This window comes from Dendropsophus ebraccatus, chromosome 2 (genome assembly GCF_027789765.1).
Source record: "Dendropsophus ebraccatus isolate aDenEbr1 chromosome 2, aDenEbr1.pat, whole genome shotgun sequence".
NCBI classification, from domain to species: domain Eukaryota; kingdom Metazoa; phylum Chordata; class Amphibia; order Anura; family Hylidae; genus Dendropsophus; species Dendropsophus ebraccatus.
The window spans coordinates 112,495,323-112,513,320 of record NC_091455.1 but is presented as its reverse complement, the minus strand read 5'-3'; the positions used below and the strand labels follow the sequence as shown (position 1 = coordinate 112,513,320).

General features: G+C 42.0%; 1 protein-coding gene across 1 annotated transcript in view; it reads right to left on the bottom strand.

Annotated features, from left to right (window-relative positions):
- The window catches only part of LOC138784621 (cadherin-18-like), a 295,998-nt gene that overhangs the window by 21,636 nt on the left and 256,364 nt on the right, over positions 1-17,998 (bottom strand). The window contains exon 8 of the mRNA XM_069960244.1: positions 6,196-6,314. Within this exon, the coding sequence (XP_069816345.1) occupies positions 6,196-6,314 (119 nt within the window). The remainder of the gene's footprint in view (positions 1-6,195; positions 6,315-17,998) is intronic.

The window sequence follows — 17,998 nt, the reverse complement described above, 5'->3', positions numbered from 1 at the left end:
CTTGTTTCAGAAAAATATACAGATTTGCAATTTACTTCTATTTAAAAATCTTCAGTCTTCCTATAGTTATCAGCTGCTGTATGTCCTGCAGAAAGTTGTGTTTTCTTTTCATGCTGACACAGTGCTCTCTGTTGACATCTCTGTCAGGGACAGGAACTGTCCTGAGCAGTAACAAATCCCCATAGAAAACATCTCCTGCTCTGGACAGTTCCTGTCTTGGACAGAGATGTCAGCAGAGAACACTGTGTCAGACTAAAAAGAATACACCCCTTTCTACAGGACAGTTGATTTGAAAGAAAAAGATTTTTGTCAGAGGACCCCTTTAAGCTCTATAAGGCTGCACACACAGTATTTTAGTCAGTATTTCGGTCAGTATTTTTTCAGCCAAAACAAGGAGTAGAAAACAGAGACTGGCCATGACCACACAACCTCTTTTTTGGCTGCTTGACTGCAGACATTTTGTGGTCAAGTAGCATCCGTTATTTCAACATTATTTTGAAATTAATTATATTTTGAAACTAAAGACAAAGCCATCAAAGGGCAAAAAAAAAAAAAGACACTAGGGCTAATTTACCAACAATTCATTAATTTAAAGCCCTTAGGCTGTTGGCTGTGTCTGTTTCTTTTTGTGTCATATTCATTAATGTGGCACATGCTCTTAGTAAATCTGGAAGATTGGTATTGTCACGTCTGTAATGACCCCATCTATCAACCAGTTACATTAATTATCCCATCTGATTAACGTCATTAAAAAATAATCTAACCAAAATGACAAAAAATCTAGAAAAGAGCTAGCAAAATGTCACATATACCCAAAAGGTGTACCACTAAAAATGTCAGCTTATGCTGCAAAAAAAAAAAAAAAAACCCTCAAATAAATCCATAGGTGCATAAAATTAAATTTTTCAGCTCTTAAATATGACACAAACAGTTTTTACAGTATAAGGCTAGGTTCACACTATGTAACTGTGCGGCTGTATTTTTTATGCGGTTGTAAATGTGCGGATGAAACTCCGGCCGTGGGAAAAAATAGACATGCGGCTCAAAACATACGGTCATTTACTTGGAAATCTGGTTAAACTAAAAATAACAAATAAAATCTTAAGTAAGTGATGCAAACACCTCTGGATGCATCTGGGAAAGCAGGGAACACAGTTTACATGAATTGCTATTACCGGGGTTTGCGATCCTCTGCACTAATGCCGATGTCTCTCATGGTTAATCTATTAAAATAATAAAACACATTTTCATTGTAATAAAGTGCCTTTCGTTGTTCACTAATTAAATTTAAACTAATCCATCATTTGGCAATTAAATATACTGTTAGGGTATAAACCCACACACCGTATATGCAGCAGATATGCAACAAATACGCAGCAGATTTGTTGGTACAGATTTGATGCTGTGTTCAGTTATTTAGATCTAATCTGCTGCGATTTTGCTGCGAGTTTGCTGCGAGTTTGCTGCGTATCGCAGCAGTAAATACGCTGCATATACGGTGTGTGGGTTTATACCCTTAAAATAAATAGATATATAAATAAATGTATATTTATATATATATTTATTTTTTGACAGTATAATTAATTGCACAATGATGGATTCGTTAGAAGTAAATTATTGACCAACGAAACTGAATTTATTTCATCGAAAATGTGTTTTATTAATTAAATATTAATTAGTACAGGAAGCTCCATAAGCCGTTAATTCATACTGCCGGCAAAAGAGCATTCTGTCCTAATCATCACTTTACTTTAATGAAAACATCAAATGTTTCTTCTAATTATGTTATCACAATAGCATTATTAGAAGAAACATTTAGAATTATATGTGCGCTCAGCTGATTGGCTGATCGGCTGAGCGCACATATAATCAGCGGGTCCGCAGCACAGTGACTTCATTGTGCTGCGGACCAGCGAAGAGGACACATCGGGGTGAGTATAGAGCTCTCCCCACCCCCTCCCCAGCACTGCACCCCTCCCAGCAAGGAAGGGGGGGGGGTCAGTTAACCCCTTCCTTGCTGGGATGGGTGCAGTCTGACATCAGTCTGGCCCCCAAAGGGTTAAGGGGGATGCAATACATCCTCCCTTAACCCCTTGGGGGCCAGACTGTAAGCAGCGATCTGTAAAGATGCTGCATACTGTAAGGTGCACAACACCGCTCACAATGATGGGTGTTGTGCTCCTGTTTGTGTGTTTTTTGTGTGTTTCTCCCTTTTTGTTTTTCAGATATCGGTATCCTGTGGATTACGTCCGATTCCGTGGACTACGTCGATGACCAGCGTTTTTTTAATTTTTTTTTTTTAATAAAATGGTCAATGAGGGGTGTGGGGGTGTTTTTATTTGAATAAAAAAATGTTTTAACTTGTGTCTTGTCTTTATTTCTTTACTTTATAGACTTAGTAGTGGAAGCCGTCTAATAGACGGAATCCATTACTAAGTTGGGGCCTAGTGTTAGCCGGTATAAAATGGCTAACACTAACCCCCTATTATTACCCCAGTACCCAATGCCACCAGGAGTACTGGGAAGAGCCGGGTGCCAGTGGTCCCGGAGCGTCAAAATTGGTGCTCCTGGACCGGGCGGCAGCAGGCTGGTAAGAATTAGGCTGGGGAGGGCCTAAACCAATGGCTCTTCCCACCCTGGTGTTACCAGGCTGCTGTCGTTTGGTTTTTAACCCGGCTGGTTATAAAAATAGGGGGGACCCTATGCGTTTTTTTTAAATAAATAATTCAAAAAAAACCGCATAGGGTCCCCCCTATTTTTATAACCAGCCGGGTTAAAAACCAAACGACAGCAGCCTGGTAACACCAGGGTGGGAAGAGCCATTGGTTTAGGCCCTCCCCAGCCTAAATCTTACCAGCCTGCTGCCGCCCGGTCCAGGAGCGCCAATTTTGACGCTCCGGGACCACTGGGACCCGGCTCTTCCCAGTACCCCTGGTGGCATTGGGTACTGGGGTAATAATAGGGGGTTAGTGTTAGCCATTTTATACCGGCTAACACTAGGCCCCAACTTAGTAATGGATTCCGTCTATTAGACGGCTTCCACTACTAAGTCTATAAAGTAAAGAAATAAAGACAAGACACAAGTTAAAAAATTTTTTTTTATTCAAATAAAAACACCCCCACACCCCCCATTGACCATTTTATAAAAAAAAAACATTAAAAAACCGCTGGTCATCGACGTAGTCCACGGAATCCGACGTAATCCACAGGATACCGATATCTGAAAAACAAAAAGGGAGAAACACACAAAAAACACACAAACAGGAGCACAACACCCATTATTGTGAGCGGTGTTGTGCACCTTACAGTATGCAGCATCTTTACAGATCGCTGCTTACAGTCTGGCCCCCAAGGGGTTAAGGGAGGATGCATTGCATTCCCCTTAACCCCTTGGGGGCCAGACTGATGTCAGACTGCACCCATCCCAGCAAGGAAGGGGTTAACTGACCCCCCCTTCCTTGCTGGGAGGGGTGCAGTGCTGGGGAGGGGGTGGGGAGAGCTCTATACTCACCCCGATGTGTCCTCTTCGCTGGTCCGCAGCACAATGAAGTGACTGTACTGCGGACGGGCTAATTATATGTGCGCTCAGCCGATCAGCCAATCAGCTGAGCGCACATATAATTCTAAATGTTTCTTCTTATAATGCTATTGTCATAACATAATTAGAAGAAACATTTGATGTTTTCATTAAAGTAAAGTGATGATTAGTACAGAAAGCTCTATTGCCAGCATATGAATTAACGGCTTATGGAGCTTCCTGTACTAATTAATATTTAATTAATAAAACACATTTTCGATGAAATAAATTCAGTTTCGTTGGTCAATAATTTAATTCTAACGAATCCATCATTGTGCAATTAAATATACTGTCAAAAAATAAATATATATAAATATACATTTATTTATATATCTATTTATTTTAACAGTATATTATTTAATTGCCAAATGATGGATTCGTTAGAATTAAATTATTGACCAAAGAAAGGGATTTTATTACAAAGAAAATGTGTTTTATTAATTTAATATATTAACTATTAGAGGCATCGGCATTCTGCATCATTGCCGGCTATTTTTGAAGTACTCCGTACGGACCGCCTGTCAATCCTCGGCCGCATGTCCAGCCGCAAACAATGGTCTTGTTAATTTTTTATGGGTATGTTTACGATCGGGCCGTAGATTCATACATAGTGTGCACTGTGCAGCCGTATATACTATACTTTCCAGCGTACGCATGAACCACCAAAAATACCGCCGCACAATTACAGCCGCAAATACAGCCGCACAGTTACATAGTCTGAACCTGGCCTAAATGTCATAAACTTTAACAAAAGTTATATAAAATGGATATCACTTTAATTGTACCGACCTGACGAATAGAGATAACATGTCACATGTAACAAATATTAAATGTCGTAACAAAAAAAGAAAGAAAAAAAAAAGCAGCTGCTAAATTATGTGTGTGTTTTTTTCATTAGTACCATCTCATAAAAAAAAATAAAAAATGATCAGGGAGTCATATGTCCCCTAGAATTGTACCAATGGAAGCGTCAACTTGTCTTGCTAAAATATTTTGGCTCCCCAAGGCCACATGGTGTATTGGCTATAAAAAACCTGAAATAAAAAAAAGCCTCAAAATTTAATTTAAATTTCCATCATGTCTGAGGCCTATGGTTAAGTCAGGTGATGCACTGTGTCCATATATATGGGATTTGAAGTAACCATAGAATAAGGGGAGTATATTTTGAGTTGCATTTCACAGTTAGTATTTGCTCAGTAAAAGAAAAATTTATTAAAATGGAATAGCTGCCAGAAAAATTTAATTTATACATTTCCCCTTCAACTTGCTTAAATTTTAGTGAAAAACCTAAAGGGTTAATAAACTGATAAAATGCTACTTTGAATACTTCGAGGGGTTCAGTTTTTACAGTGGAAGGATTTATGTGGGGCATGTAACTAATGTACATGCCCCACAAATCCACTTTAAATCCACTTCAGAACTGAACTGGACCCTAAGTCAGAATTTTAAATTTTCCTGAAAATTTGAAAATTTACTGCAAAATTTTGAAGCCCTGTAAAATCCTCAAAATAAAAGGACATTCACCAAATGATGCCAACATAAAGTAGACATGTTGTAGATGTTGTAATAATAATAATAAGTTCATGTGGCATGGCTATCTTTTTCAGAAAACAGAATTTTAGATATAAAGAAACATACATTTTTCTAATTTACTACAGGATATTATCAGGAAAATGTGTCCATCTATTCATAATAAAGGATGAAAATAATGATCATGATCATTATTTTCAGCTGTCATTATCAACAGATGGCAGCCTTTCCCTGCTAAGTGTCGTCATGGTTCAGTAGTGGGAACATAGCCTCAAAGTGTTAAAAAAGAAGAATTAGAATTACAAATCCTCCCCCCATAAAAGTTAAAATTACTCCCATTTTCTCATTTGTTAAAATTAAATATAAACAATATATAAACATATTTGGAATCAGTACATGCACAATCGTCCAAACTATTTGTTTATAATATTACTGATCCTGCACATTCAAGGGCTTAAATGCAAAAAAAAGCAAGTCCAAAATAACTGACTTTATATCACATCACAGAAAAAATTCAAATCTTCACAATAATATTATTAAAAACTAGCACAAGAAATAGAGGGCCTCTAATAAAGAACATGATCTTTATTAGTGGGCGCCTTTACCCATTGTGTAGGAACATAACCAAAATATCGTTTTTACCATAAAGTACAGTGCATAAAAATGAAAGTCTTTTAAATTTCACCTTACAAATCATTTTTTCCTGTTGCATTGTACATTTTGTGTTAAAATAATAAATGTCACTACAAGGTACCGTTGCCCCCCCCCCCCCACCACCTTCCCACGCTATGGGTCTACAGATGAAAAATTGAAAGAGTTATCACTTGTAGATAGCAAGGGGGGGGGGGGATACAAAAATAAAACTGTCTGTTTCCCTAAGGGGTTAACATATTCATAAAGAAGCACTGATGTCTTTGGAGACTGAACCGTTTTACAAACTTAGCAGAATAGCAACAAACAGAAAAGTCTACAAGTGACGGAAGTACTGATATATGACCTTTAAGCATTTATCGTGTTAGGGGATGAGTATGAAAATAAAATCATCTTGAAATAAAATGAAATTATTGTAGTATAAAATAAATTATTACCTGCCCAGGCCTCCCATTTTCACACACAACTGCATCTTCGTTTGCAATATATGGTGGATTGTCATTGACATCTAGCACTTTGATTCCAACTGAAACGTCACTCACTAAAGTTGGGTTATCTGTAAATAGTAAAAGCACATGTTAATGAATTGTTCCTTTTGAGTTATTTCAATAGATTATAAATAAGGGTTGAGGAAATGTAACAAACATTATGGTTCAAACCAACAGACTGGGCAAACACTTAACCCAGGTGAATGTTAAAGGGATAAACTTTTTATATATTGTTACAAGTATATAGAAAACAATAAAGAGCCTATGCTTACCTCACCACAATCTCTCAGTGTCCTCCTGAGGTGTTTCCCGGTCACCCAATGGCTTACTCCCGCCCGGCCGCCGCTCTCTGATCACACGTGCCGGCCGCCGGGCGGGGAGTCAGCCATCAGGAAGGAAGGAGTGTAAGGAAGCAGCAGGAAGGGGGAGCGGAGGGGGATGATGGCTGCAGTGACGTGCGGCTCCCCCTGCAGCATCAGCGGCGGTGGCAAACTGCTACTCTCCCCACCTGCTCATAGCATGCGCAGGTGATGGGAGAGTAGTAGCCGGATTATATCTCAGAGAGTAAAGCAGCAAAAGGGGGGTGATGGCTGCAGTGATGAGCGGCTCCCCTGCGCGGCATCGGCGGTGGCGATCTCGGAGATATAACCCAGCTACTACTCTCCCATCACCTGTGCATGCTATAAGCAGGTGGGGAGAGTAGTAGTTCAGTAGTCCAGAGAGGCGGGCGGTAGCGGCGGGAGGGCCGCGGCGATTCGGCGGGCTTACTGTTATGTACTGATTGCTTACATTTATGGAATACTTTGGGGAGCAAGGACACTTGCTCCCCAAAGTATTTCATAAATGTATTCAATCAAAAACACTGTATACTGTATTACATGTACATACACATCCATTGTAATTCCAATGGAGTGTCCAGCAAGGACGCACTATATATAGAAGTCAATGGTACTCTTTGACTTCTATATATAGAGCGCCCCCTGCTGGACACTCCATAGGAATTACACCTTTCGTCGTGACGTCACTGCTTCAGAGATAATTCTAACACTTCCTGATACACTAAATTAAGGGAAATAGCAGTATATGAGAATTTCCCATAATTAATGTACATTACAAAATTATATAACTTTCCATCAGTAATAACATATAAAAAATAAATTTTGGCCGGACTTCTCCTTTAAATTCAATGGTAGATGAAGTGTCGGATCCTCGGGGTAGGCGGGGACCACAGGAGCCAGAATGACGGCGCTTCACGGCTTCAGGTTTAATGAAGTAAAACAATGAATTTTAATGGTCTCATAAACAACGCGTTTCGAGGCATAAAGTGCCCCTTTGTCAAGTAGGAGAGACATCCTACATGTCTCTCCTACTTGACAAAGGGGCAATTTATGCCTCGAAACGCGTTGTTTATGAGACCATTAAAATTCATCGTTTTACTTCATTAAACCTGAAGCCGTGAAGCGCCGTCATTCTGGCTCCTGTGGTCCCCGCCTACCCCGAGGATCCGACACTTCATCTACCATTCTCCATTCCCTGATCTCCTGGCTTGGGATCTCGGCATCTACCCTTGGAGCCTGGCTGCTACGGCTACTACCTCTCTCTTCACTTTTTTAGCCCTTAAAATTCAATGGACTTTTCAATTAAGCCACACCCAAGGTCCAATCAGTAACCCCAAACTAGGATAATGTACCAACAGCCGTCATTGCATTAAGGGAAGGCCAGACTGCTAAATGACGTTCGTTATTTTAGACTGAAAATTACGGACGTAATTTTAAACGGAGCTCAAAAACATTGTGTGAACATAGCCACTGAGTGATTAGCTGAGTGCACTGTCACAATCAAGACGAGTCTGTCTAGGAAGTGGAGTCGGGAGCAATTAGCAGGGGAACCGGACACACCACAGGATGGCACTGGGAGAACGCAACAAGGTAAGCATAGGCTCTTTATTATTCTTAATAAATATTTACTCTGTATCGGCTGCAGGAACGGGCTGAGTGTAGCTCGGCAGCCAGCTGTTTAACAGCGTCCATTGCTATGCAACAGACACTGTTAAACGATGTGTGAACATAGCCAACCTCTTTAATTCTTTTCATGCACCTTCCTTTATCAATACAATGGATAGACTATATTTTTTATGCAGTCATTTAATGTAAAAAAGAAAAAACGCAAATCAAAAATCTAAAAATGAAAGAGTCATTCACAATGTAGACCAGTGCTTCTCAAACTGTGAGGCGGGCCTCACCAGTGAGGCGCCCCCTAGTTGTTGGTAAATGCCAAGCTTGGGAGCTAGGTTTAACAAAGTAACTATGATCTGCACAGTCCATTTGCTTTTTGTAATTGCTTTATTATTATCTAGAGCTTGGTAGACAGGTAAAACGTAGCCCTAGCATTATTTTCATCTTATAAATAGACCTCACCGCAGATGGTGAGGCCCAGGCAGCCTCTTGGTCAGTCTGGTGAGGCCCAGGCATTGCCTTGGTCTGTTGGGTGAGGCTTCAGTAGAAAAAGTTTGAGAAGCACTGATGTAGACCATACATTGGATTTATATTAGTTACAGATAAGTACAGTTTTATTTGCTGTTTATTTGCTATTATGGAATGAGCGAATATACAGTACTAGAAAAGTGAATCTCTTTTCTAGGCTCGGGCGTCGGCTTGTTAGTTGGATGCTTTTGAACTCTGTGCCGTTCCATGCCGCTCCACTGTGTTCAGTCTTTAGTGCATATTCACACACATACAGTATACAAATGTACTATCTGACTCTCTGATGAGATAGTAGTCATGATTCTGTTGTCTTCATCAAGACTCTTTTATTTCTTAAGAACAATTGTCAGATACCATAAATATCAGCTCGCAAAGCTAGAAGTCTCACTTTCCAAAACACCCAGAGACGCCGCTCTGCTGCAGATGTTTTGGAGGTTCAAGCCTCCTTCCTCAAGGGCAAGCAGGGGATACGGCTGATTTACGCTAGGGGGAAGGGGCGAATCGGTGGTGCAGTGTTCATAAATTTCCACTCGTGTATTGGGCGTCTGTCATTTCATTGACTTCAATGCATTCCGTTGACTTCAATCATAATTCAACTTTTTTTTTTTTACACAGTGTGAACATAGTCTATAGCAGTTTTTAAATAAACATAGCATTGTTGAACATCTTGCACTTCCATATAGTGATACTAGCTTCGTGCCATCCACAAGGTGACTTTTGATGGAGGGGCATGTGCACATGTCGTCTAGGAAAGAGGCGCAGATGCAATGGAAGAGTCATAGTGACATGTACTTGTTCTTCCAGCTGGCATTGGGGAACGGGGAATAAGTGATGGACAAGCTTTTTTATACAGCATAGAGGTATTAAACTAACATCACTATATAGTTAGTCAGTAGAATGCTATATTTATTATGTAGCACAGTATGGTTATTTTAAAACAACTATAAAGTGGCCAACCCCTTTAAATTTTTATTTATCTTTTCAGTCCTCCTAGAAGACTTTATACACAATACTCCTAGAAGACTTGAAGCAGCAGTCATTTGAACTCAAGTATAATGTTTTGTAATACCTAGTATTTCAAGGCATTATTGTTAGCACCAGGTATGGCAAGGGCAGTCAGACAGATATAAACATACAGTGAGCCTTGGCTGTTCCCTCCCTCCGCCCCTGCCTACTTGCCTCGGTCAGCCCTAGTCGGCTGCAAACAACCACGATGACGATCCCAGCACTGGCGCAAATGGAACAGAGAACACAGACAGACAGACAAACAAACACAATAAAGCATGGTGAACAGTCTGGGTCGGTAACGATGGGTAACAAAGGTACAAAAAACGTAGGCAGTCAGATAGTCAAGGGTCAGGCAATACAGTCAAGGCAGGTGGCGAAACTGGGAAGTCAGAAAACAAGCAAAGGGTCAAAAAACAAGCAAAAGGTTAGAGAACTACAGGTCACAGCAGGCTAGCCCAGCAAAAAACACTAATAGGGAGCATCTGTCTGCTGGGCTTATACACTATTTATGGAGGATCAGGTACTCAGTCCAGCAGCTGATTGGACCAGCCCCTGATCCTCCACACAGCTCACCTGCACAACAGCAGGTTAACCCTCATGCTGCCAAGGCATAACAAGCAAGACAGGTGGGGCTGAACAAACCTAATATATACCTGTTTTCCGACAGGGTTCTGGAACTGCACAGAAACACAAACTCAGCGTCTTCTCAGCTGAGGAACCCGAATTGAGGAGCGCCAGCGCACAATCCTGACAATTATCTGTATTATATACTGTAAGTGTTACATGGGAAACCAATAACCTGACAGAGGGAACAACCTCCCTTTGTCAAACTTCTTAGAGGCTTCAGCCGATATTAATGATTTTACCTAAGGAGGTTAAATGGCTTGGGTCAGAAACTTTACAAGCCCCAGACAATACAATGAGTCCAGCTGGCAATCATTTTTAATGCCCACATTATCATCAGGACATACTATTGCATCTCATGGAGGAAGGACACTAAGATTGGGATGTATTGTAAAAGACATTAGAAAATAGGTTATAGCATCAGCTTGTCAGTTTCCTTAGTGATTTAGCAAAGTTAGTAGTTAAACAGATTCCAGGGCTTTTACCGTCTCTAGAGGTTAGAGTATAGAGGTTCAGAAGTACAGAATTAAAATATTGACATTCAGAAGTACAGAGGATACAAAAGCCTTCACCTTTCTGTTCTATTAAATTCTGTTCTACACTAACCTACACTTATGTAGCCATAACCAGCCTCACAACAAAAACTGCAGAATATTCCAGAAGATAATGTACACTAGACACTAATGTAGCAATGCATCAATTCATACTATTTAGCATTTTCTAAACACAATAAACTTCCAAGAGGGAAAAAAAGACAATAAACAGCTACATATGTCAAGAGCAATGATGATGAGTGCTACACTTTAGCAGTGTATTGTACACTAAACAATGGCTGTGGCTGACATAAAACCCCATGCATTCAACACAATTCAATTCAGTAAGAATTTAAACAGGTAATAAATCCATATTTTCAAGTGGAATGTCAGTAATTGCAAAAACAAGTCATTTTAAATAAGTAAAGAGCCTAGCGTGTGAAACGTATAGATTTAGAAGAGCTGAATTTTTTTTATCTTTATATAGAAAGTCATAGGCCGCATAAAGATTTGCACTCCAAAGCCCTTGGCTTTTTTTTGTATTCCTAAAATGTAAAGTGTAATTCCACTAGAGATTGTAATATTATATGTAACTTCTTATCCCTTTAGTTGCATCCTTTAATGTTTAACCCATTCATTATGGGATGCTGTATTTAAAGACAAATACATAACCAGCACTCCTGTGGCCAACTAAAGCAACACCGGCACTCTCATCCACTATGTTCAGACTTTAGTTCATATTCACACACATATAGGAATGTACTCTCCTCAAAATGGACGTCCGTCATTTAAAAGCCATCATTTTAAAACAAAAGCCATTATTTTGACGGTGTGTGAACATAGCCTTAAAGTGCTGTATAATTTCTAGATGCCTATAAGCATTAGGCTATGTTGACACAATGTTTTAGGACGTTTTTTTGACGTCCATCCTTTTGAGTCTAAAATAACAAGACGTCATTTATCTGTCTGGCCTCCCATCACATTTAGAGTTATTAATTGGCCTTTGAGTGTGTCATAATTGAAAAGTTGACGTTGTGTGAACATAGCCTAACAAAGAAAAGTATTCAATAGTGTTAAACTTTTATGCTACTTTAAGGCTATGTTCACACAACATATTTTTAAATTGCAATTAAAAGAATGACCATTCTTGTCATAGAAAAACGTGTTGCACTGAAGCCAATGCAAACAATGGCCGTTGTGCACACAGTGTATTGAACAACTGATGTTTTTTGGTAAGGCTGTGGAAATAATTGACATGTCAACAATGTGCAACAATGGCTGTTGTTTGACACTCACTACAATGGCCGTTGTTTGTGCATTGGGTGAACATAGCCCTAAATTGAAAAGGTTATTTAAAGATTTATTATGTATTAGGATATACCCTAAAACTGGTTTAGAATAAATTTATTTTGAATTAGGGTATACCCTAAAACTGGTATACAAGACATAATATTTATTAGTAAGGATGTTTAAACCTGGCAAATCTGCACATATGCCCCAACTATTAGTTGAGTACAAACTGAATGAACCAATGGGTAAAGATGTAGTTTCTGAATGACAGAAAGGCTATGTTCACAAAATGTCAAAAATAGAGAAAAGGCGAACACTTTTGCAATTTAAAAAAATGTTTGTTATTGCCGCAATTTAACTGACTGCATTGCAATGCATTGCAGTTAATGGGAAGACTGACGTCTAATGCACACAGTGTATTGAATAACAGATGTTCTCGCTGCGGACGTCAAAATAATGATCATGACAATTATTTTCGGATGTCTTTTGCAAACAGCGGACACTTTTTATTAGTTGTTTCACACACAGTTTTTCTTTTGTCACCATTTTTCCTCAATTTCTACAATTAAATTTAATGGATTTTTCAATTAAGCCACACCCAAAGGGCAATTAGTAACTCCAAACTAGAATAATATACCAACAGCCGTCATTGCACTAAGGGGAGGCCAGGCTGCTAAATGACATTCATTGTTTTACACTCAAAGTGATGGACGTCATTTAAAACAGAGCTTAAAAAACATTGTGTGAACAGAGCCAAACCCAGTAATTGATTGTGCATTCTGTTAAAGTGACTTTGTACCTACAATCTGACACCCCCCCTCCCCATTTGAAACCGCTTGTACCTTCACATAGCTGCTTTTAATCCAAGATCTGTTCTGGGTCAGTTCGGCAGGTGATGCAGTAATTGTCCTAAAAAACAACTTTTAAACTTGCAGCCCTTTGCCCAACGGCCATGGCCTAGATTGTGTATGCATTAGGCTAGCACACCCTCTCCGTCCCTCCTTCCCACCCTCCTCATCATTAGGAATGCTCCAGGACGGAGTGGTGGTGCAAAGTTAGGGCACAGATACTCCAAGCCACAGCCATTGGGCACAGGGCTGCAAGTTTAAAAGTTGTTTTTAGGACAATAACTGCATCACATGCTGAACGGACCCCAGGACAGATCTTGGATTAAAAGCAGCTATAAGAAGGTACAAGCGGTTTGGGGGGGACAGAGTCACTTTAAGCCGTAACCATATCCTCAGTGAAGGACAATGATTCTGCTTCTTGCTCTTACTTGCAGCACTCCTAATTCATTCTGGACTTATTGGATGGGGTTGAGGATAATGATCTATGTGGTTTTCTTGAGTTCCTTGTCACCAAATTTGTCATACCACATCTTTACAGGTCTCACTTTTTGCATGGGGATAGTCATGCTGGAATAAGAAGGACCTTTGCCAAACTGTAAGGTCACAAAAAAAAAAACATTTTTATAAAGCTCTCATTTTTTTCTGATGTCCCTTCTAGCGACAACATTTAACCTTGATTTAGAAATGTAGCAAAATCAATGAATTAGCTATTTAGGGACACAAAGCATTTTCATAGTCCCTTTTTTTTCAAGAATAATTGTGCAACAAAACAATATTATAAATATAAGGACTATTTCTAATACTTGGATGCAAATCAATTGTAGAATCAAGTGTAGAACCCATGAACATATACCATTGCCAAGTTTCCCTCCTTGAGATCAGTGTCGGACTGGGATACCTGGGGCCCACCATAGGAAATGATCCTTGGGGCCCACCAAAGAAGAATCGGTAAAAAGCGACATACTGACCCCGCCCTAACCTGGATTCATCTGGATCTGCGACAACTCCCTTGTGAATGACATGTTTTCAGTCGAACTATAACTCTCAGAATACCCTACACTTATGAAGCTTTAATGATGAATATGTTGGGAGTTGTAGCTTCAGACATAACAAACCTTTAATAATTGATTGTGCAGAAGCTTCTGGTGGCCGTAATCTGTTACAACCATCAGCCCTCAAGGTCCAGCACTATATGTCTCTACAGTGGCAGCTCATATGTACTACAACTCCTAGCATATCCTGAGGGATGCAGACTATCAGTAAATGCTGGGAGTTGTAGTGCTTGCAGCTGTTGTACCTGGAGGATTCTTGGTGTATTGTACACTAAATGCTTTGTGGGAGATCAGAATACATAGTTATGTGGGGGCTCAGTGTGTGGAAGTGACCCCAGAACATCACTAATATATATATTATCACCATACTGTACATCTCAACATACCATCACACTGTTACTGACCATATCATCCATCATCATACTACTACCCCTTCATCCTCCTGCTCCTCCATGATCATACTACTACCCCTTCATCCTCCTGCTCCTCCATGATCATACTACTACCCCTTCATCCTCCTGCTCCTCCATCATCATACTACTGCCCCTTCATCCTCCTGTTTCTCCATCATCATACTACTACCCCTTCATCCTCCTGCTCCTCCATCATCATACTACTACCCCTCTCATTTTCTTGCTCCTCCATCATCATACTACTACCTCCTTCATCATCCTCCTGCACCTCCAAAATCATACTACTACCCCTTCATCCTCCTGCTCCTCCATCATCATCATACTACTACACCTTCATCCTCCTGCTCCACCATCATCTTACTATTACCTCCTTCATCATCCTCCTGCACCTCCATCATCATAGTCAGGCCCGGACTGGCAATCTGGCAGATCGGGCAAATGCCCGCTGGGCTGCCCAGATTGTCAGTCTGTGGGCCGCGGGGCTGTGACAGTGTGTGACAGTTTGGTGTCCGACAGCGGCCCAAAGCAGCTGATTAAGCCGCCGCAATGGTGCTGCTTAAGTAGCTTCTTCGGGCTGTTGCCGGAGTCAGGGCCGCTGCCGGACACCAAACTGTCACACACTTATCACTGCACTTCTGTGTGTGCAGTGGGTGGCGCTGTCTGCTGGGCCCAGCCTCGCTCTGGGAATACATACAGGGCCCCCTGTGCTGAGAGAAAAGTAGCATCCCGGGCCGGCACAGGCAAGTGACGTCATGCATCGGGCGCATATTTAAGCCAGAGGAGAGCGACAGCCTGGGAGCCATGTCCCCGACCCCTCTCCATAGTTGCCAATAGTACCGACTCCCGGGTATGTCCGGTAAGCCCCGCCCCTCCGCGGTAAGCTCCGCCCCCGATGCCCACCAGCAGAGTACACAGAGCCAGAGGAGGAAAGATGCCATGGACAACTGGAAGGGTGGTAAGTATAATGGGGTCACTCAGCCTCCCTGGTATGATGTATAATGAGGTCACCAGCCTCCCTAGTATGATGTATAATGGGGTCACCAGCCTCCCTAGTATGATGTATAATGGGGTCACCAGCTTCCCTAGTATGATGTATAATGGGGTCACTCAGCCTCCCTGGTATGATGTATAATGAGGTCACCAGCCTCCCTAGTATGATGTATAATGGGGTCACCAGCCTCCCTAGTATGATGTATAATGGGGTCACCAGCTTCCCTAGTATGATGTATAATGGGGTCACTCAGCCTCCCTGGTATGATGTATAATGAGGTCACCAGCCTCCCTAGTATGATGTATAATGGGGTCACCAGCCTCCCTAGTATGATGTATAATGGGGTCACCAGCTTCCCTAGTATGATGTATAATGGGGTCACTCAGCCTCCCTGTATCCTGTATAATGGGGTCACTCAGCTTTCCCAGCAATCCTGTATAATGGGGTCACTCAGCTTTCCCAGCATCCTGTATAATGGGGTCACTCAGCTTTCCCAGCATCCTGTATAATGGGGTCACTCAGCTTTCCTAGCATCCTGTATAATGGGGTCACCAGCTTCCCTGGCATCCTGTATAATGGGGTCACTCAGCTTTCCCAGTATCCTGTATAATGGGGTCACCCAGCTTTCCTTTCATCCTGTATAATGGGGTCACTCAGCTTCCCTGGCATCCTGTATAATGGGGTCTCTCAGCTTCCCTGGCATCCTGTATAATGGGGTCACTCAGCTTTCCTTTCATCCTGTATAATGGGGTCACTCAGCTTTCCTTTCATCCTGTATAATGGGGTCACTCAGCTTCCCCGGCATCCTGTATAATGGGGGTCACTCAGCTTCCCAGCATCCTGTATAATGGGGTCACTCAGCTTCCCTGGCATCCTGTATAATGGGGTCACTCAGCTTTCCCAGCAATCCTGTATAATGGGGTCACTCAGCTTTCCCAGCATCCTGTATAATGGGGTCACTCAGCTTTCCCAGCATCCTGTATAATGGGGTCACTCAGCTTTCCTAGCATCCTGTATAATGGGGTCACCAGCTTCCCTGGCATCCTGTATAATGGGGTCACTCAGCTTTCCCAGTATCCTGTATAATGGGGTCACCCAGCTTTCCTTTCATCCTGTATAATGGGGTCACTCAGCTTCCCTGGCATCCTGTATAATGGGGTCTCTCAGCTTCCCTGGCATCCTGTATAATGGGGTCACTCAGCTTTCCTTTCATCCTGTATAATGGGGTCACTCAGCTTTCCTTTCATCCTGTATAATGGGGTCACTCAGCTTCCCTGGCATCCTGTATAATGGGGTCACTCAGCTTCCCTGGCATCCTGTATAATGGGGTCACTCAGCTTCCCCGGCATCCTGTATAATGGGGGTCACTCAGCTTCCCAGCATCCTGTATAATGGGGTCACTCAGCTTCCCTGGCATCCTGTATAATGGGGTCACTCAGCTTTCCTAGCATCCTGGATAATGGGGTCACTTAGCCTCCCTGCATCCTGTATAAGGAGGTCACTCAGCCTCCCTGCATCCTGTATAATGGGGTCACTCAGCTTTCCCAGCATCCTGTATAATGGGGTCACTCAGCTTTCCCAGCATCCTGTATAATGGGGTCACTCAGCTTTCCCAGCATCCTGTATAATGGGGGTCACTCAGCTTCCCTGGTATCCTGTATAATGGGGTCACTCAGCTTTCCTAGCATCCTGTATAATGGGGTCACCAGCTTCCCTGGCATCCTGTATAATGGGGTCACTCAGCTTTCCCAGTATCCTGTATAATGGGGTCACCCAGCTTTCCTTTCATCCTGTATAATGGGGTCACTCAGCTTCCCTGGCATCCTGTATAAGGGGTCTCTCAGCTTCCCTGGCATCCTGTATAATGGGGTCACTCAGCTTTTCTTTCATCCTGTATAATGGGGTCACTCAGCTTCCCTGGCATCCTGTATAATGGGGTCTCTCAGCTTCCCTGGCATCCTGTATAATGGGGTCACTCAGCTTCCCTGGCATCCTGTATAATGGGGTCACTCAGCTTCCCCGGCATCCTGTATAATGGGGGTCACTCAGCTTCCCAGCATCCTGTATAATGGGGTCACTCAGCTTCCCTGGCATGCTGTATAATGGGGTCACTCAGCTTTCCTAGCATCCTGTATAATGGGGTCACTTAGCCTCCCTGCATCCTGTATAAGGAGGTCACTCAGCTTCCCTAGCATCCTGTATAATGGGGTCACTCAGCTTCCCTGGCATCCTGTATGATGGGGTCACTCAGCTTTCCCAGCATCCTGTATAATGGGGTCACTCAGCTTTCCCAGCATCCTGTATAATGGGGTCACTCAGCTTCCCTGACATCCTGTATAATGGGGTCACTCAGCTTTCCTAGCATCCTGTATAATGGGGTCACTTAGCCTCCCTGCATCCTGTATAATGAGGTCACTCAGCCTCCCTGCATCCTGTATAATGGGGTCACTCAGCTTCCCTAGCATCCTGTATAATGGGGTCACTCAGCCTCCCTAGCATCCTGTATAGTG